Consider the following 21,343-nt stretch of genomic DNA (forward strand, 5'->3'; position numbering starts at 1 on the left):
TTTTAGGTGGAGAAATATGTGGAATGACTAAGGTGTGATGGAAGTCTGTGACGTCTGACCCAACCTTAAAGACCATTTTCTGATATTTCACAGACTACATTATGAAATCAAGATCTTTTTTATTTTGAATTGCTTTTTTTACAACCGTTGTCACTGATATAAGAATGCTTTTTTTATTCTTATAAGAGGTTGCTTCCCCCCAAACAACTCTCACACACAAAACCCAAATAAAAGTCAGGGAGGGTTGTTTCATTACCACAGCATCTTAAATTCCTGAAGCTTTTTGGTAAAAATAAGTAGGAAAACATTGAAAAATCAAAACAGGATTGGCATCATGTCTTCCTAATGTAGTTCAGTACTGGTGAATTACCTGCACGTTGTTAGATAAAATAAAAAAAAGTTATAAATTGGGCACACAGGTCGCTAAAACAATGACAAAAGAGAAAAGGGGGGGAATTTTGTGTGAAAACACGACCCATCTCCGCCTTGTTTTCGTGAAAGGCAACATGGGCATGCGTGGTGAGAGTGTGTGTGGGGTTGTACAGTGGGCCTCTGCAGGGCAGGGATTGTTTCACAGGTCAGTCCTGCACCATCACGTTAGGATGGTGTCGTCTATCTCTTCATTTGAGTCTGGCGAGCTGGCGATTTTCTTCAGGGACCGACGGTGACATTCTGACAGCAGGTCGTTACTCGCGGAGTCCAGAATGGCAGTAACACTCTGAAACGTAGAAAGGACAACGCATTAGAAACCGACTTCTCTCCTTTATAAATGGTCTACGTCTGCAAAGGACCGCGGGCGGTCTGAGGCCCGACCTGCATGGTCTCCTCTCCCTGTCGGAGTCGTAGCAGGTTGGCGATGGTGTGTTCGCTCTGAGCCCGCACGCTGGTGTTCTTGTCCTTGGTGTTGTCCAGCAGACTCTTTAGCAGGGGCTTGATCAGATTGGGCTCCATGGAGGGGGTGGCGGGTTCTTTGAACACCCACCACAGCACCCGCTCCGACACCAGTCGGATGTCGCTGGACTGATTCTGAAGACACTGCGTGGCAACACGGAACAACAAAACAGACTGTTGCAGCAGGTACTCGTCCCAGTATATATATTTTTCTGCATCTTTAATAATTTCTTATCCGATATCAGCTTTCATTAAGACCTTCCTCTTCTGCTGAAGTTTTATTTTTTAACCCTTATTCAAACTGACCACCTACGGATTGGTTGTCGTATGCTGTACGGGTGGAAAAGGCCTTTGAGGTTAACTTGTCAGAGTGACACCACGAGTAACGAGCACTGTAAAATGTGGGGCCATAATGCTGAAACTAAATCCTGAAGGAAAGACATTCCAAAAGGCCTGAGAGGGACGGCAGAGTCCATCGGTTGGCCACATTGTACATGAGTCGCTTGAAACATTAGTTTAAATAATAATCATTACTGCAGGTTTCTTTTATTTTTTTCCCCACAAAGAGAGCATGTGCAGGGAAGGCACCAGCTCCCCCGTGACCATTAAAAGGAATACATATTTATGAATATGTAGCAATTTTACCCCAAATGACTACAATTGAAATGTGTTTTTAACACTGCATAATTTGCAAAAAGTCAGAACCAATATAGTGAAGAACTGTAGTAAGTAATTCAATAGTCCAAATAGGGAAAAAAGTAAACAGCCTGTTAAACAGTTCCTGCTTTACCTTGACAAACTGTGTGATGATGCGCTGGGAAACACTGCTGCCTCCCTCTGTTCTGAGATGATGCCTCATCAGGTATCCCATCGCTCTGATCCCACTGGTGGCAATGGGAATCTTGGGGGAAAAAAAAACATCAAACAGAATCACGGTACGTGCCGAGAGCAACAGGAATGAACTTATAATGTAACAGCACGGGGCCTGTTCCTGAATGTTTTACACTGTGCGCTGTGCACATTTAAAGTTGTGTTTTAGAAAGAAGACTGTGGGCAATAATGTAATATTCTACCATGTGAAGCAGGACTCACACAGGCTATTCATTGCAAATCAGTTCATGAGAGACACGAGAAAAATCTTGTTGCCTAACAGAGTCACACAAACATTCGACTCACCCTGTCAGCGGTGGCGTTTGTCAAAACAGTCTCCGTCACCGTGTCACAGTACTCCTTCCCACACAGCTTCTCAGGAGCGCACTTGACAGCTATGGCCATGGCCAGGCTGCGACCGTGACGCACCATCCAGTCGACGCCAGACACGTCCGCTGAGGGGGGTGGGGGGGGAACAACATCTATTAGCTCGCGCTCTCACTGCTCTGCTGGTGCAGGGGGAGCAGCAGAAACAAACAGGCCACGTCAAAATTCTATGAAACAAATACTGTAAACACATTATAAAAAGGCCAATGAAAAACACTATTTGTGCTAAAACTAAGCAAAACACTCATTCACTAAATCCCTATTATTATTACAGTTGGCACAGCAAGTCCATTGTTGTAGCAAACAGTATTTAGGGGCAGATTCAAATATGAAGAACCGACTTCATACACATGTGACGCGGATGTCGTGATAACTTTGCACGGAAATACCAACCCAAGATGTGCTGAAGCAACACACTCCTCAGCTCCTCTTCAGACAGGAAGGCACACAGCTCACCGACACAGCCGGCCGACGCCAAGCGCGTTGCATCCTACGTGCACACAAACACACTGGTTGAGTGCCGTTCATCTTCAAACTCCCACAGAGGCTCAAAACCACCTTTTCAGAAAGCCACATCCTCTCTGCTAGACTTCCGTTTTCTAGTGTGATGACGGAACAAACTGCACCACGGAACAACAGACAGTCAAATCCTTTCTAAGTGCTCATATGTTTATCTTTATTATTCATATGTAGTTACATCACGTAGACAGTAGCGTTTACGAGCCCCAGGGTGGAAAAAAACAAACAGGCGTGTTGCCAGATTAAACAAATTAAATCTTCTCTACATCTGCTCCTCCCGCCCTACCTCGTCGTGTCCCAGCATGCCCAGTAATGTGGTGGTGATGTTCTTGCGGATGGCTGGGTCCACCTTCGACCCGGCCCCCTGGATGACAAACCTCAACGCTTGGAGCATAGTCTCCCTGTCAGGGAGGTAAAGAGCAAAACGCCAGCATGAGAACGAGCTTTTGCAAACGAATATCTTAAAACAAACAAAAAAATTATCTATACCACTGAACCCTAAAAAGGAAATTTGATTTGATCAACTTCCAAGTTTATAGTTACTTTTCCTGTGTTGTAAACAAAGCCTGGCTTAATCAAATGCCAATATGGATATCAAACGGTTTGTAACAAACAACCATATTTTGAGTTTATTGGCTAATACATATATTACAAACATTTCTAGCACAAACAATAAACACAAAATAATTTTATATATTTTTTATCCCATAAATATGGTTATTAAAGAGCTGAGACAAAATATATGAACTCAATGGTACAATTCAAAAATTAACAGGTGGACAAGCTTTCAATGGTTTTCAAACACTTTTAAACAGGCAAAAAGATCTATTTGGCATTTTAAAAATATTAAGTTCATATCTTTCAATGGTATTGGCCTCTGGTGAGGAACATTCGGTGTTAAATATCAAATGATTAGGGCAGTTAAGGGTCGTTTTTGTGGCGTGCTTCTCTCTGAGGTGCCTCTTTGTCACCATCTTCAACATATCAGCCCCGCTGATCTTTATGCTATGGTACTCTTGTCCGGTTTCTCTTAAGTCTTTGTCAATTATTGGAAATCTATTCCATTAGTCACCATCTTAAGTGACATTGTATCATAATAAGTCACAGCTTGAAGTTATATATCTATATATATATATATATATATATCTTTGGACCTTGTGAGCGTCACAAAACAACAAGCATCATTAATGTTGCCGTATGAGTCCATCCGTGTTCCATTGAGTTCTTCAAACAGAAATGCTCACTCAGTGACATAGATTACCAATTTAAGAAAATAACTTCTTCGTTCTGAATAATGTGAATGCTAGGGTGAGTTAAGTCAACGTTAACTCTGCTAAGTTCGGAAATAATTGAAAGTTAGCTAAGTGTATGTATATATGTATATTTTCTTTTTGTCAATGTAGTTTAGGCTTTGGAGAGAACTGTAATTTTACATGGCAGAATACAGGCAGGTCGACATTTCCATGAGTCAACGATGCCTCATTCACACAACAAGACTTTCTAAATGTTCTATTTTCATAAATACTAGACCCACTCTTTAGATTTGTATGGGCTCTGGTATATTAATAGCTAAATTATTCCCTTTCCAAGGACAGTTGGTTACAGGACAGTTGACAGAGCAACCTAATTAAAGTCGTTTTAAGGTTTCGGCCCGTGTGATTGCTCACCGGACTCCTGAGTCCTCGGCGTTGCGGATGGCGGCGAGCTGCTCGGTGAAGAGTGGGTCCACCTTGGTGTGGATGGAAACCAGTTGGCCCAGAGCCTCAGCAGCCTTCAGCCTCACCCCGCGGCTCGAGTCCTGCAGGGCCTTCAGGAAGGTCGTCTGCAGCTGAGGCAGGAAGGGCTTCAGGGCAATGCCCACCTGCAGGAGCATTACAGCTCACAAGTTAGAGCCAAACACTGTGACAGCCACCTGACTGATAACGCTGGGTGACTTCAACAGCACTTGGGCTGTTTTTTTAATCAAATGCTGGTACAGACCTTTGCCAACAGCAGGGTGAGAGTCTCCAGCAGAGCAGTCTTCACTGTCCAGGCAAAGCGGTCTCCCAAAATACGAATGAGGGGCCCAGTGATGTTGACGACGGAGGGGCGCAGTGCCTCAGGGGAAGTCAGTTTGATGACCCCTCCTAACGCTTTCGCTGCCTCTTCTTTCTGCTCTGGGCTGCCGGTGAGGACACCTTCTCTCAGGACAGGCAGGATGCAGGTCACGCCCTGTGGAAACAAAGACGACGACATGAAATCCAACCAATATTCATATTACTGATTAATCACCCAATATAATTTTTCCTGTGATGCCAGTAAAAAATAACAATAAAAGGGCTGTATTCAAAAGCCAGCTAGAAACGCAAAAACCAAATCATTGTGCTGTGATAAAGTCCCAGTGTTTACCGTGTAAGGAGGAACTTTCTTACCTTCTTTGGCAGACAGAAACCAGGCAAGTGCTGACCCTTAACGTCCGCAGCTGCTGATCTAATGTCTCGATGCAGATCATCAATCATGCCCAGCTGGCTGCTCGCATCCAGTTTCTATACAAGAAGAAAAAGAAATAGTTAGGCACTGACATGTACCTTATTGATTACCACAATAAGTACTGATCTCTAAAGTCTAATTGCCATAGTGTGGGTAAACGTGTGCAGAAACTAAGAACTATGGTGCAAAGACAAATAACATCACACCTTGGTAATGGAGTTGATGGTGTCCCAGCTCTGAGACAGGACTTCTGTGTTAGAGTCATTGAGGAGGCGGATGAGGCCTGACAGCAGGTTACGAGTATGGTTACTGTAGTCCAGGCGGGTACGGGCAAAGTAGGCGTTGAGGATGGTGACGGCGGCCTGTCTAAGGCCGGGGTCGGCGCCGCGCGTGTTTTCCAGCAGGTTGTCTATGATGATCCGCTGGCCCACATCGTCCTCCACCGAGAGGATCACCGTCTGACAGCTGCACAACTCCTGAAGCAAAGGTAAAAACACACTGTGAGGAAGGAGCGAAGGGCTCAAACACGGCAGATATCATGGCCGTGAATGCCAGTATTACCTGTGCTTCGTCTTCTGTTCCCAGCTTTCCTTTGAGGGAGGAGAGGAGGGCCGGCAGGATGACGCCCAGGTGGCGTGTGAGGGCGTCTCCGGCCACAGCGGACAGGAAGGCCAGCACACGTGTGTTCACAGGAGGAGCAGTCAGCTGGGACGACGTGGGGGAACAAACGCCTTAGTCAGATACAGCCGAACGCAATAATACAGCCTAATACAGCAAAAACCCTCGACTATCAGACTTTACCTTTGGAACCAAGTAAGGCAGCACAGAACGACTCTTCACAGCCATCACTTGCTTCAGGCCGTCCAAAGCAAACTCAGCCGTCTCCTCGTCATCCTGAGAAAAGAAGGCACGGGTGTAAAAAGCCAGACTGAAGACGTTTGAATGGTGTCTGCATTACGTTTGTGTCGTCCTCGCTCCCTCACCAGCTGTTTGAGCAGCGTAGGCAGGATGTCATCCAGCGCCTGGTGACCGATGGTTGCATGCAACTGCTCGAAGGTTTTGGCTGCAGCCTCTCGGACTTCCTCCAGAGGGTCACAGAGCGCCTTCCTCACCGTGGGGACCAGTGACTCGGAGAAGACCAGCACCTAGAGTCCAAACACCATTAGGGTAAGAAATTTAATTTTATGCTTATACCCGATGATGGGGTTGTTTAAAAACATGACTGTTAAACTGACTCACCGCATCCTTGCTGGTGGACTTCATGATCTCACTAAGGCCGATGCAGACGCCCTGCCTCTCGTCACTCTTGTCGGAGCGCAGTCCCTGCTCCAGGATGGGAATAATCTCAGGGAGAATCTTCTCCCCCAGTTTTCTCACCAGATCTCCCAGCGTTCGAGCAGCGATCTAAAACCACAGCCAAACACAGCGTCAGTAAAAAGTTCCTTTGGGACGACAGCGAGGGAGTACATGTGTTTGCAGAAGTCAGAAGGGCCGTACCGTTCTCTTGTCGGGGCAGGTAGAAGCCAAAAAGCCCAGCAGCAGAGTGAAGAGGGTTGGGAGGATCTCTCGAAGAGTCCTGGGAGTGTTGGAGACCACGATCTTCCACACGTGGAGGGAAGCCTGTCTGACCACCAGCTGAGTGTCTGAGCGGCCCATGTAGAGGCCGGAGAGGACGCGATTACGCCGCACGCCACCAAGAGCTCCAATGATAGCCTGCAGGAGAACATTGTCAAAACGGTGTACTCAGCACATCTTCACCAAATAAAAACAAACCAGCGCCACACCGCTGTAATAGCAAGTAGAGATATAACAAGGAGCAGACTTCCTAAAATAAACTTGATGGATCTGTGCAGGAATTATATGCCTTTTTTGTAGAAAAGAAACATATTAATACTTTATTGGATGCAGCTGTTCCAAAGTTGTCGTCCTCGCAAGCGGTCTCCGTGGTCATCTTTCCCGTCACTCCAGAGATATGGAACAACAGATCTCCAAGCAGCTGCACAGAGCTGAACCTGCAAACCAACGAGGAGACGGAACGAACAACCAATCAACATAAGAGCGGCATTTATTCGATCACTGATGTGCAACAGTGTTTTTAACGAACCAACCTGATTCTCCACAGGTCATCGAACAGGCCTTGCTCCAGCTCGGGAAGCAGCAGTGCAATGGCGGTCTCAGCATACATGCTGATGATTCGCTGGCCGGCTCGCAGTGCCGTATCCCTCACATATTCATTCTCATCAGCCAGAGCCTGGTGGACAACACAAGGTAAGAGCAAAGGTTGAACAGCCTGAATTCAGACCGCTGTATTAAAAAAAATATGGTAAACTATGCAGGCAACTTAATCAAATAAGATAACCAAATCAACATTTTGCATCTTAAAATAATATGAAGACATAATCTATCAACGCTTTTCTCAGGAAGTAATTTTAAAATAAGAAGGCCTAGCTCGCTGCTAGGCTAAGCTAGCTGGAAGAGTTGCTAGTTCAACATGTTCCACAGGTAGAATTCTGCCTCAAAGATGATGAAATATGTTAACATTAAACAACAGTGTCAAATACATGTTATTTAAAGTGATTACTCACTACTTGTTGTTGTAGTGTTGTAACATTGTAACAACAACATCACCATTAATCGAGATTAATGAATTTCAAAATGTGTGATTAATCAAGTTGTTTTTTTTTCTATCTATTGACAGCCCTGAAAATAACACCGGATAATCTTTGATCCCAGTGAGGGTCGAGAATGAAATTTGAAATATATGAAATGTCAAAATGCCTAAAAGAAAGGTTCTGTGGTCAAAGCAATACCTTGAGAATACAGGGAATGATGGGCCCAACGTAGGGAGTAAACTTGTCTCCGAAGGTGAGCGGCAGATAGATGAACATCATGATGTAGCCGTCCCTGACGTGCGAAGCAATGTCTATCTTGCTGGCTGTTTGCACCACATCTGGCATCAGCTTGTCCAGCTTCTCCACTCCCAGTCCAGCCATCACCTCAGCCAGACCTTCAGACACAAATCATTCCGTGAGTCATTGAGAGCCAATCAGGAAGAACACAGGGGGACCGGGGGAAGGACAGACCTTGTGCGGCTCCAGAGCGATCCACAGAGCTCTGTTCAGAGGCCAGCGTCTCCATGAGCCACGGCAGCAGGTCATCAAAGCACGACTCCCCCATCCCCTTCACCATGGCACCCAGGGCTTTGGCCGAAACGGTACGCACCTGCAGAGGAGAATGAGACAAGCAGTTAGAGCTTCTTTAACATACGAAGCATATACTTCAGCAGTTACCGTTTCCAACTAAACACACCTCAGGCACCGGGTCCAACAGGGAGGCTTTCAGTCCAGGAATAACACTAGGCAAGTAGGGTGACAGATCCTGTAAACGACAACACGGAGCATACCGTAAAACAAATACTTCTTCAGAACACACAGGTTCAGAACACATTTTATTTCATTTTTAGCGAGGTGTATAATGTAGAAGATTCTGTGTACCTTCTGGTCTGTGAGGGAGTACATGTTTCCAATGATCTGAGCGGCCATCTTGCGGGTGTCAGTGGAGCGGTCCTGGAAGGCTCTCTGGACGATGGGCATGATGAGGGCCAGGGAGGGGGCGTCGATGAAGTGTACAAACTTGGTGTCGAGCAGCGTCTGCAGGCACGTCTGGGTCCTCTTGGACGGCTCAGTGAGAGCGTCCAGCAGGATCGGGGTAATGGCTGAGAGAAGGGATCAACAAATGGGGATTTGAAACTCACTTACTGAACATCAGTAATAAACAGAAGTAAATTTCATAACTGTAGTTGTTTTTTCTTTGGTTTACCTACTTTGCATAGTGTGTTCATGTCTGGTATTGTCTGAACGAAACATTTTCTGAGCTTCTGACTAAATGGACATTGTCAAGTTTATTTATGATTAAATTCTTAACTAGAGCACAACATTGTTAACAAAGCTTTAATCACTAAAATCTGCCTTCAAACTGCACCCGATTGATTTATTTAACTTGTACGTGAATATGATTTTTAACGCATTCAGGCAGCCCCTCTCCGAGTCCCTTACCCAGGATTTCGGGGTTGCGGATGACGGAGCCGATCTGGCGGAGAGCTTGCTGGCCGGCCTTCTGCACCTTCACATGGGAGTCGGTCAGCACCTCGGTCAGCTTGGGCACGATGCTGGGCAGGCAGGAGGAAAGCTGTTTGGGTGCACAGAAGGCCATGGCACCAAGCAACTCCACAGAGCCTGGATGATAAAAGGGAAGAGAGACAAAACATTACCCAGTTATACAGAGCTATAAACACAATTGTAATCAACTATAATATTATCCTAAAATGTAAAAAAAAAAGAATAAAGGGGCTCCTAACCTGCTTTAGTTCTCCAGGACTCCTCCTCCAGGGCCACCAGCAGGGAGGGAAGGACCAGCTTCACCCCGTGAGCACTCAGGTTCCTCATCACAGCCTTTGCACAGTCATCTGCAGCCTGTTAGAAGTGGAGGAAGGGGGCTAAAACCTACAGATTTTACTAAAGGTTTCCTAAATGAGTTCATTTTTAATGGATCGCATTTTACCCCAAAGTTTTTATGGAGACATACATAAGCACTCTACAGTGAAAAAACACCTTTTAGAATTTGAAAACACGTTGAGGACAATTTGATGAAATGTATGAGACGTATTTGAGCACTATATCTTGATGTTAAGGTGGACGAAGGCTCCGGCATGCCACCTGCCTACTCACCTCTCGGACATACTGGTTTCCGTCTCCAAAGCAGAGCAAGAGGTGTGGCAGCACATGGACCACATACGGCTCAAACAACTTCCCCAACATGTTACACAGCATCTCAAAGGCAAACAGTGATCCTAGACGGAGACAAAGAGAAGCATTTTAAACTAAAGAAGCATTTGTGCAGACAGCTGCTTATCGTACTCGTGGGGTAGAGAGCAACAAGGAAGTCGTTCATCCATAAACATAACTAACCTTCCCTCCGCCTGAAGTTCTTCTTGTCCTGGATGGCGTCGCTCAGAGTGGACATGATTTCCTGCTGTTTGAGCGCCAGGATCCCCAGACCTTTGACCAGGCCTGCCAGTCCATACGCGGCCCCCTTCCGCTCTGCGTACTTGTCGCTCTCCAGCAGCAGCTGCAGAAGATTTTTTACAATTCCAGCGGCGTCCTCCTTGATGGCCGGAACTAAAGGAGGTAAACAGCCAGCAACTGACTCCTGGACCTGAAGAGGAACATGATATGTTAAAAAGGGCCGGACTGTCAGCAAAGTGGGATCTGTACTGATTGTAGAATGCTGAACACTCAGAATACAGGGTAGGAAGGAAAGCAGGATGCGAGGCTTACCTGCTGTGAAGGTGTAGAGAGTGCAGTGATAAGCTTGGCCACGATGGGTTTGACTTTGGGGTCACTTTTATCCAGATGCTTGGCCAGGGAGCCCATGAGAATAACCACACTCTGACGGACAGAGTCGTAGCTGGCGTTCTGGGGGGCATTCTTGAGAAACTCCTCAAACACCGGCAGGAGGGAGCTCACATTGTCCTGTTACATAAGGGAGGCACATGAGGCACCGCCGGGGACATCAACGTGGTGTACGATAGTCAGCGGAGAAACACAAGTACCTTTCCGTGGGTGTTGAGCGCGGAGAGGGCAGCGTCCAGCATGCAGCGGCGCACCTCAGGGTGTCGGTCGTTCAGAGCATCGGGAACGAAGAAGAGGAAGAGAGGGGTAACCTGAGATTCATTCAGGTACTGGGACAGCTTGTTCAGAGCAAGAGCAATGCCACCCCTGAAAGAGAGGAACGTATGAGAAAATGGCTCAGAGCACAAAAAAAATAATAGAATGTGAGATAGATTGATAAATAGATCAATTATGTGATAGATTGTGGTACTTTAGCTTATCTGATAGATACCCACTAAAGCAAGACACGTGGGCTGAGGTTTCAATATGATTGTCTAAAAATTCCAATGATAAAAAAAAAGAAGAAGTGAGCACCTTCGTGCCTATTTCTGTCAACTATTTTTGTCATGTTATTGCTTCCTCTTGGAACGACTCCAAATATTTCTGCCGTTTATAAATAGTATATTAATGCGGATATTAATTGAGATGGTTCAAATGTGCATTTGTGACATTTTGGGACACTGAACTTCAATTTAAGATTAAAAAAACATTGATTTACCTGGCCTCCCATTGGTCAGGTGGCGCTTCAGAGATGACTCTGCCCAGGGCATCCAGCACAGGAGGAGGTCTCTTTAAAAAGGAGAAATATACATAATCTTTTGACTACTGAGCTCAAATTCAACCAGTCAATGGCCATCGCTATAAGAGTAATACTGCGATTGGCTGTGGTGCGGCGTCTCACATAGAGTTTCTGATGGTACAGCTCAGTGAGCTGGCCCAACACTGTGGCAGACTGGTCTCTGTACTGGGACACGGCGCTTGATAGAGCTTCGGCCGCAGCAGATCGGACAGCTTCCTCATGGTGAGTGATGTCACCGATCAGAAGGGAGCAGAGCTCAGGAACCAACTCCAGACCCAGAGAGTCCCAGAGGCTGATGAGGAAAGGCAAACCAGACAATTAGCTCACCGCATCATTTACAACATGGCTGTGGGAAAATGAACGTGAGGTCTGTTTGAGAAAGACCGAGACGGATCTTTACGTGTCCTCATAAGAAAGATCCTCATAGTACATACTTTTCAGCCAAGGTTCGGCCCTCCTCCTCGACATCGAACCTGACAACCCAAAGCCTGCGTAGCAAACTCAGCCCACTGGGCTCCGTGCTGTCTGTGGACAGAGCGAACTCCATTTCCAACAGTCCCTGAGCAGAGAGATTGGGTGTTAGTAGCACATCAAATATCAATGCACTCAGGCTACATAATGTACCACTTAACCAATTTTTTTTTTTTAAAGTACTTTAAAGCGTATTAATCTCTAGCGAAAAATCTGAGAACCATCACATCTAGTGAAGTGCACTTGTTATACGAGGGAGTGGGTCAGCCTCCACTAACGATAAATGAACCGATTCCCAGCTCACCCTGAGGGCAGCATCCCGCACAGAGAAGCAGGGGGAGAGGAGGGCATCGAGCAGGACGTCTATCTCCGGCTGCTCTGCCACGGTGCAGCCATCTTCTCCTCCAGCACTGGCACACAGCGCCGTCAGGCACTGAGACGCCAACACCTGAAACACCGCAAGTTAATCATTATATATACACACACAATATCAAAAATACAAATTAACTGATTAAGAGCTGTCACACTGTTCCCACAAAAGAGTTGGCAAAGCACAGCCACAAAAAAAAGGAAGGTCTGAATTCTAAATGGATTGAATCCGTGTCTGTAAAACTCCTCGGTTACCTGCAGTCGTGGGGTGGCGGTGGAAATAACTCTCGTCAGTAGCAGCAGCATGCTGACACGCGGGAGCAGTTCTGGGCCGTTCTGAGACACAACACAGTACATTAATCTACAGTCTAAGTCAATGCTCGTACTGTCGCATAAATCTTTTTTTTTTTTTTTTCAACCGAATGGCTCTGTTTATAAGCTGCAAACAAACAGAGGGCCATGTTGATGCCTGAGTGAATACATTCCTGGGGTAAATTGGGTGCACAGCAACAAATTGTCTTCAGTTACTCATTTTCTGTCTTTCTTGACTACTATACTTTCCCATGACTAATGTATATTTTGTATGTACAATCTTGTGCGGATCATATTCAAGAAAAATGCAATAGAGATGTCGGTCTCTACCTCATCTATGACGAGGTCCTCACTGTTTGCGGCTCGGAGCTGCGAGTGTTCCAGGATGATTTGTAGAGCTCTGATCATCTTGTACTCAGTCTCCTCGGTGCTGCCCGAGGACTCCCTGAGGATAGCGTTGAGGAGCGGGAAGCACACGGAGAAAGCAGGAGCAGAGAGTGGAGCTGTTGTGTCTGGGAGAGACAACGAGAAACAGGGAAACTCAGCATCGTCACATTTCTTACCGTGGTTTCCAGCTACAACTCTGACTTGATGCTGGTGTTAGATCTAAGTTATCTCAAAAATAATATTAATGCCGTCACTGCAGAAAATGCTGAAAACAGACCTCTCTTGCAGGACTGTTTTTGTCATTGCAGTCTTGTGGCTTTTAATTCAATATAATGTATTCAATATAAGCAGGACATTGACCAAACTAGAGACATCTACCTAGACACTGACTAAAAGGATGGATTTTGAACTGGAACATGGCTGTGCTCACTATTCTTGGCATCTCGCTGGGGGACGGTGTGGTTGTGCAGCAGCAGTATGGTACGGTGGGCTGCCGTGTCCAGGTCCTCCTGCTCCCAGGCCTCGTCCAGATCACACTCCGGCTTCAGCAGCCGTAAAGTCACATGTCCTACAAGCATGGCTGGAAGGGGAAAAAAAGTGACAATGAGTAAAGATGCCATGTACGTCAACAACATAATAACATAGTAAGACTGGGCCATGTACCTAGAGAGTAAAAGTGTTTGGGCATGAGGCACACCACGATGTCCAAGAAGACTTGCTGGATGCATGGAGCAGCCAAAGGAGACTGTAGCAGGGGTATCAGGGCCTGGAAGACAGCGGGGAGCTCCCTGGTGATCTCAGGTGGTCTCTCTCTCAGAGTGGCTTCCAGAAGACCCAACGCGCTCAGCAACTCCACACGTAGCTGGTGACAGCGAGAAGTAGAAGCACATGACGGATAAACGAGGGGACAAAAATAAGGTCCACGACCAGTTGTCAAAATTAAGAATTTCATACACATTACTTGGTTTCATACCCCTTGAAGTCTCTTGCGAATGGCAGCCTCCCTTTCAAGCTGGATTTGCATCATTTCCTTCTGTTTGATGGTTAGTTGCAATTCCTCTTTGATGCCTTTTTTCTTCTTCAGCTCCTGCAAGTTCAAAAAACAAAATAAAAAATTTGCTCCAGAAACGAAACAAAACCGAAAAATCTGGATGGCGGCGAGTGGAGTCTACCTCCTGTAACTCCAGTTCAATGATCTGTTCTTTGTAGGAGTAGGCCTTGTTCTCTCTCTTCATGTTGACCTTCTTGGTGCTTTCCTTCTGGGCACTATAGCCATATGTAGAAGAGGAAGAGGGAATTAAGTAACAACCGGGTGGACAAAAAAGGAAATTCCAGGCCACAGCGGTTAGCTTTACTGCGGCAGGAGAGCCTGAGTGTCACCTCTGGATGATGCTGTTGTCATAAAGTTCTCCCTCGGGTGTCAGCATGATGGCGTACTCCTCCCTGGTGACATGAAGAAGAGCGGTTCGGGAAAGCCCCTCGGTGACGTGAGTGGTCACCCGCGGGAGTAGCTTGTTGGGGGAGAGCCTGGAGAGGGCGCCGACCGCATTTTTCACCGCCTGTACAGAAAGACGGGAGCTCTAAACATCCTGGTATCATGTAAAAAAACATCCTTCAATCGACCTCGGTTAATTCACAGGAATCAGTAAAGTACACTCCAGTGTTCTTGTGTGTCTAAAATGTATGTAGGAGCAGCACGAGTAGATCTTCAGCGATTGTCACACCTGGTTGTCGGTGTGGACCTCCAGCAGATGTGGCAAAATAGCCTCCAGATTCTTTTCTATGAATTCTTCTGCTTTTATCTTCATGGAGAGGAGAAGACAAGGCCAGAGGTCACTGCGAACTCCAACTGAAAGAGATAAAGGCGGGATGACATATTGAACGATGACATGTTGAATACGGGATTTTCTCTCCCTGAAATGTATCAAAATCCGCTGAATGACATTTTATTTAAAAATTTAAAAAAACAAGAGACATATTGCGTGATTTCATAACCAAACTTCTCAATGAGCAAGACTCAATAGACACAATAACAAACATACCGGATCAAATGAAAAAGAATAACGTCTTATGCATCTGTGACCTTTCCATAGTGCTTTCAGAGACTGAAAATTTGGGGGTTCCGATGTTCCATCTCTCTTTTTCAATACCAATTTCTAAAGAGCTGCTCACCCATTTATTTATCCCAGAGGCAAAAAAAATCTGTCAAAAAGGGTGCAGGCTTGATACCAAGGTTCTTTTAGGCTCGAAAAACATGGCTAGAATATGTTCACCTGGCATGTGCTTATCAAGCAGTCAGTAGATTCAGTCTGGAGGGAAAATCATACCTAAGGATGGATGATGAGTGACTATGAGGATCTCCATGGCCAAATTCTCTGCTTCAGTGGGGTCGCTCCAAAGGCCGGCGGAGGAGCAAAGAACGCCGAGCGCGTCCAACAGGACACGAGGGGGAACGTAGCTGCGACCGATCTCAGTCAGCTCTCCAGAGTCTAACACCAGGACGTCCTGGGGCAAAACCTGACAGTTGGGAGTCACACAGTCAGCAACAATCAGGCTGAGAAAACAATGGGTACAGTCATCCTCAATCAACTGTTAAAGACCTAGCTCTATCGTTTGGAGGTGAATGATCAGTCTGTACTTTGTGTTTGTTGATGACCACGCAGAGTTCGGCCAGAAGGCCGTTGGCAAGGCTGCATCCACCCAGCGAGGAGAGCAGCTTCCTGATCGTCTGATGAGCCCGCTTCCTCACGCGCCAGCTCCGAGACAGCACGGCGGCGACTGTGGCCTGATGATACATCCTACGGAGGAGTCACATGGGGAAAACAAATAAACTTGTGATTTAAGCACCTCAGGATTACATCACGATGCATTTGTACGCAAACAAAGATTGATTAAAGCAGAATATTCCTTAAGGCAAAAAAAATAGAGGAATTTGGAAATTATTATATCTTGTTTTCAATACATTTTGACTTCGCTCTCGAGTTCAGATCAAAAGTCGGAAACAAATCTCAGCCGCCACTGAAACCTAATTCTACAAAAAGTATAGAACTAAAATACAATTTTGGCCTATCTGCTGCAATGCAGGAATACTAATATTAAACAATGACTGAACAAGCTACAAAGCATTCCAATGTACCTAAAATGTCAACAGATTTAAGTTCAAAAGTTCTCTGCATGGCATCAAGGAAAGACTCACTGTGATTTGCTGGCGTTAAGCCTGTGAGAATGGTCCAGGAAGAGCCTCTCACAGAGCAGCAGCACTGTGAGTAGAGCTACACACGGACAGGAAAAGAAAAAAAGAGGCCATCAATTCATTTCTTGATATTTTTTCAAACACTTATGAGCACTTCAGCTGTTATGTTGTTTTATGGAATGTTGCCTTACTTTCGTCGTTGGCCTGAGAGAGGAACTTCTCTGTGGTTAAAAGGGGCTTTTTTTCATCCAAGATTAGGTTCCAAAAGTTGGAGAACTTCGCCTCTGCAGACACAAATGGACAAAAATGAAAATCCTCATTACTTCCCATTCCTCGGACGCTCCAACAGTCTCCGCAAGAGGAATAAAAAGTATATTTTTTAGATGCTAGCCTCACCTGTCTGTGTCTCTAGCAGTGCCAGTCGACTCAAAAGAACAGAGGCCGCCGCACCTTCTGCAAGCAGAGCCTGCTGGGAGTTTTGTGCCGCAGCTTTCTCTACTGTTTGCAGGAGCAAAGGCACAAGGTCTGCGGCTTGGGAAAGAGTATCGCCTAAAAACCAGGGAAAAGGCGATGAGACCAGAATGAGGAACGAGTCACACTCAAACACCTGTATATGCGGCACACGGCTTAACGTACCTTTGAAGGCCCCAAGCATGACCTGAAGGTAGGCGTGTCGAACCAAAGAGGTGGAGGTCTTGAGGGTGAAAGCCTTCTTTAACCAATCCAACAGAGCCGTGGGAACTTCCACAGTTAGACGGACGCTCCACTGGGAGAGCACAGACACGGCGTGCGCCAAGGTGGCCTCGTGGACTACAAAAGACACAGAGACACGTTGAGACGAGGCAGAAACACCACACTGCAGACTCTAGAAGAAGACGCAGGGCCAACAATACCTTCTTGTTGCAGATAAGGGATGAACATCACAGCGACTGTGGAGCTGAGAGTCTGACTGGAGGTTCCTGACACGGCGTGATGGCTGCAGCTGGCAATCCCTGGAGCAGGATGAACATTTTCAGATCGGAGGCTTTTTGTTGTTTAACTAATGGTTATACACGCTCTAAAGGGTTCTTACCTGACAAAACACTGATCTTTTGGGCAACAATTGTGAGCTTTCCCTCTGAACCTGCAACCACAATAACCATGAAGGTGAGCATCCTGAAGGGGAGAAAAACCCTGAAAAGATTTCAGTCTCTGGATAATAAATGACTTTACCTCCAAGAATCTTGAAGAGGTGAGTAACAATGTCCTCCACAGCAGAGGGGTCGCTGCACTGCTGAGCCAGGTTCTGCATGGCCTGAACCGCGTCCTCCATCAGTTGGCCATTGTTAGCTTTTAGCTGACCTGAAACACAGACAATGCCAGCAATTAAATACACACAATCGGGCTGAGGTGATCGCACAGTAATTATTTTCTTCTGTGATCAAATTGTCATGACAGCTGAGTGTATGCTTTCAAAATATTGTGCCACAAGACACACAAAAAAAACAAATCAATTGAGCATCTTTTAAAGGCTTACTTGCGATGGCCTTTCCAATATCCATGGCATACTGACTGAGGTCGAGAGTTACAGCCGACAGCAGGCAGGACACAGCTGGAAAGAAACCAGACAAATTAATGCAAATTTACAATTTTAAGATTTGAATAGATTTATTGTATGCTATGTTTTACTTTCTGTTGCTTTGCATGAAAATATGTATATTGAATTTTTTTTCATTTTTGTTATACTTCTTTGTTGGCTCTAGTGTGTTCTTGCACATTGTGTTTGTTTACATGGAAAAGAAGAAAGGCAAGGCTATGTTTTACTATAATGAAAAGTTATGCCTCACAATAAATAAATAATGAAATGGTGTTCAAAAGCTAAAAGAGTCTCACTCTGCATGGCGTTCTCTGGACTGCGGAGCATCGTCTTCTGCAGTGTAGGAAGGAGCAGCTCCTTGAACTCAGAGTGGGTCACATGACGCAGAAAGGAGCCACATTTGTCCAAAATGTAACGCTGCGGTTTTGTCTTGCTCATAAGGACTGATTTTGTGTACAGGTCTAGCAGAGCACTCTGAAAATACAAGACACAAAGTTATATGTGGCAGCAGGCCCAACATATATTTATCTTACATTCTGCGTACTCCTTGAAAAACAATCTGAATGCAGAGTTTCAGAGGAAAACTCACCTTATGCTTCTCTATTGTAGCTTTGTCTTTCTGAGCGGTGCAGAAGTCTAAACACACCCCCAGCATGGCCAGCGCAGTGGGGCTCTGGTCCAGACTCAACAGTGTGCCGATGTATTGATCCACCAGTCCGGGGTTCTGTTAAGAGACAACACAGCGTCACCGAAATCCAGCATTTTTGTGTTGGTGTCGGCTCACAAATACGTTTTTACAGCGACTGTATTTCATACTCACTTCTTTCCAGAGGCGACTAAGATTCTTGAGGCTCGATTTCTGAGCCGTGGTCTTGGCTCCACCCACCACCTCAGCTACGAGAAGGCTTTGGAGCTCCACCTACAAGAGAGGATCAGTGTAACACTGGGTATGAGAAGTTGTTTCGTAATCTCACACAATAACCCAATAAGTCATTTGATTTCTCGACTGACCATTTTCTTCCAGATAGGTCCATCTTTTTTCTCTGGGGCGGAGAACACGCGGGGGACTAAAAGGCAGGTCCACGACAAGCCCATGAAAGCAGCAGAGCCGCTGCTTTTGCTGCAAGTAAAATAAGGCAACGGTAAAATAATAATAAGGTAAAATGGGGCGGATAATAGTAAACTGAGTATTGGTTCCTCAATAATAGACACTCGACTATTGTTTCTGCTATTTTAGGAGTTAACATTTGTTGTGTAATCATTATGTAATCATAAATATATATATATATATATATATATATATATATATATATATATATATATAGAATTATCTTTACTAAACTGGCTCCCCCTGCCTCTGATGAAGAGACGCAAAGGTGGGGATTTGTTGGGGACGCAGCTGTAAACTTGAGTTCAGAGGGGTACCTGGGCTCTCCATTTTTGCTGATGACTCCACTGTTCAACAGGCAGTGGAGCAGGCTGGTCACCAGGATGTCAGGCTGGCTGTCAGCCAGCAGGCCAATAACAGAGATGAGCTCTCTGCGTGATGCAGCATCCCTGAGAAGCACACACATACATGTAAACACAAAGGACATACACTCACTCCCCCTGCCCAAGAAAGTCTAAAAGTTACTTTTTTCCTTTTGTAATTCTCCACAATGCTCCACCCCGGTAAGATAAACAATGGTAAGGATGACCAACAGGAACATGTTTTGTGCAAATATAGTTAAATGGCACCACACACCACAGAAATGAAGTTGAATCAACACCTCCTCATCACGCTGTTTTGGGTGCATTTCTTTGGAACGATAGCGCACGGCTGAAAGTCATCACATAACCTACCGATATCTGTGTGGAGTGAGACAGAATAGCTTGCATAGTCCTTTCACAGCAGGCTCTGGTAACTCTGGTAAAATAAAGAAAGAAAGAAGAAAATGATTTAACGGCCCAAATGTGACAATGTAAGCACCTCAATGGTGTAGAAAACTAAAACAAAGTCCCTCACCTTTGCCTTTTATACACTGTTTCAGCTCCCCAAATATCTCCTTGCGCTCCTTCACACTGGCTGTGGTCACTTTTGCGGCAAATTTCTTGAGTGTGTCTGAAACCTAAAGGGAATAGTGACATTTAGTATGAAGAACAATGCAGTAAATGGCATCACTGCAGGAACAGAAGACATTAGATCACGATCACATGGGAGAGGGAGCCACGGCTTGTCCTTACATCTGGACTTGAGGAATACTCGTCCTTTCTAATGGAGATATTTGGCTGCTGGGCAGAGAAGTGGCATGTTGGTTTTCTGTTTACCAGGAATGTATCAATGAGGTTGTTTGCAGTGATGGTGTATTGAACGACATTTTATTGAGATGGGCTTTTAATTTGGAGACTCTTGACTGAAATTCTATTGAATTAGGTATATGAATAGAATATGTGTACCTAATGGAGTGGCAGGTTGATGGTTTGAGATCGTCAGGTCAGGCAACAGTATCACTAAGCCAGCAGAAACACGCCGGACTATTGTTGTATTATTTAACGTAGTCAGTGGACACAACTCGTCTGTTAACTAACGACTATTTAGCATATAACGCTACGGGAGGGCGACTTACTCTGGGCCTGCGTCATTTAGAATTCGCACCGATCCATTTACGTTGATGACAGTGAGATTAACACACCGACGAGTTGAATTACAAGACGGTACCGTCCGAAAATAGCTTCAGCTCAGTCCCACCGTGGAGAGAAAGCGGTGCCTTTCTCTGCCTGCTGACCGTTAGCAGAAGCGCAGCTCAGTGGCTCTGTAGCCCACGTAGCACTGAGCTAACCCGAACAGCGCGCACGATGGCGTTACTTTTTATTTTTTTTACCAGAGTTTCTCGTTGAATGGCAACACACACCAACGGGTTTATCAAGCGGTATTCTATTGACCACGAATTTGGGTTGTGTGATACTCGGATAGCTTTCATAAAGCGGACAGGCTGGTGTTAAAGAAGAGCCACACAAACCTGCGTGTCGGCTGCCATCTTGCCGGTCTTGATGCAGGAAGAAGTTGCTGATGTCATTTCCGGGTCAAAAGTGCTACGTAACTTTTTTTCTTCTTCTATGAAATCAATATTTCTAAGATTTCTAAATATAGTTTTTACATGTAACGAAATACTTAAAATGAATGTAAATAATCACTTAAAAAATAAGAAATGTAAACGGCAAAATTGTGCAGCCAGAGTAAGACACTATGCAAACAGGATATTTGCAATCGATTCTCCTCTCCTGAGAATTTTTATTACATATATTTTTCAGCCTTTTAATAACAAAAAACAGACCGCAACTGACCTTTCCCGGTTTTCATAGTGACTATTCCACTGATTAAAACGAGTTTCAAGAAAAGCAGAGTTCTGTGGGTTGTCCAGACAAACAAGACACTGTTGCTGTTCTCAATTTTTAATGCCATGAGCACCATATACACTGAGAGAGTTATCTCCAAACATTGGACATCCAGAACAGATATCCAGAATTATGTACGTGGTCACATCAGACAGATTATAAAATATGGGTCTTTTTTTGTAATTTCAGCCAACTTTCTCTTTTATTACGCTGGTATGACCAGCACCTGTTAAATGTCACGCCTGGTTAAACGGTAACATACAATCCAACTGTTT

General features: G+C 45.3%; 1 protein-coding gene across 1 annotated transcript; it reads right to left on the bottom strand.

Annotated features, from left to right (window-relative positions):
* Window positions 1–102: 102 nt before the first annotated feature.
* Window positions 103–20,775, bottom strand: gcn1 (GCN1 activator of EIF2AK4). The gene is made up of 57 exons (XM_040194917.2): window positions 20,693–20,775; window positions 19,699–19,801; window positions 19,536–19,599; window positions 19,119–19,250; window positions 18,705–18,813; window positions 18,514–18,612; window positions 18,283–18,417; window positions 17,990–18,167; window positions 17,634–17,708; window positions 17,330–17,458; window positions 17,190–17,240; window positions 17,011–17,109; window positions 16,754–16,927; window positions 16,514–16,666; window positions 16,309–16,401; window positions 16,121–16,196; window positions 15,563–15,722; window positions 15,252–15,441; window positions 14,649–14,773; window positions 14,305–14,483; window positions 14,097–14,190; window positions 13,898–14,011; window positions 13,588–13,786; window positions 13,355–13,504; window positions 12,868–13,049; window positions 12,481–12,561; window positions 12,161–12,304; window positions 11,820–11,944; window positions 11,488–11,677; window positions 11,305–11,375; window positions 10,748–10,913; window positions 10,473–10,667; window positions 10,104–10,350; window positions 9,864–9,985; window positions 9,494–9,608; window positions 9,192–9,371; window positions 8,631–8,851; window positions 8,446–8,514; window positions 8,220–8,358; window positions 7,947–8,143; window positions 7,245–7,387; window positions 7,031–7,148; window positions 6,634–6,849; window positions 6,376–6,540; window positions 6,120–6,281; window positions 5,938–6,030; window positions 5,698–5,841; window positions 5,343–5,612; window positions 5,079–5,192; window positions 4,648–4,878; window positions 4,335–4,528; window positions 2,954–3,068; window positions 2,542–2,638; window positions 2,068–2,216; window positions 1,682–1,792; window positions 814–1,035; window positions 103–718 (listed from the first exon to the last, which is right to left on the bottom strand). Exons 1-57 carry the CDS (start codon window positions 20,747–20,749, stop codon window positions 593–595), a joined length of 8,052 nt encoding a protein of 2,683 aa, XP_040050851.2. The 5' UTR covers window positions 20,750–20,775; the 3' UTR covers window positions 103–592.
* Between the last annotated feature and the right edge of the window lie 568 nt (window positions 20,776–21,343).

Source organism: Gasterosteus aculeatus, chromosome 13 (assembly GCF_964276395.1).
Source record: "Gasterosteus aculeatus chromosome 13, fGasAcu3.hap1.1, whole genome shotgun sequence".
Lineage (NCBI taxonomy): Eukaryota > Metazoa > Chordata > Actinopteri > Perciformes > Gasterosteidae > Gasterosteus > Gasterosteus aculeatus.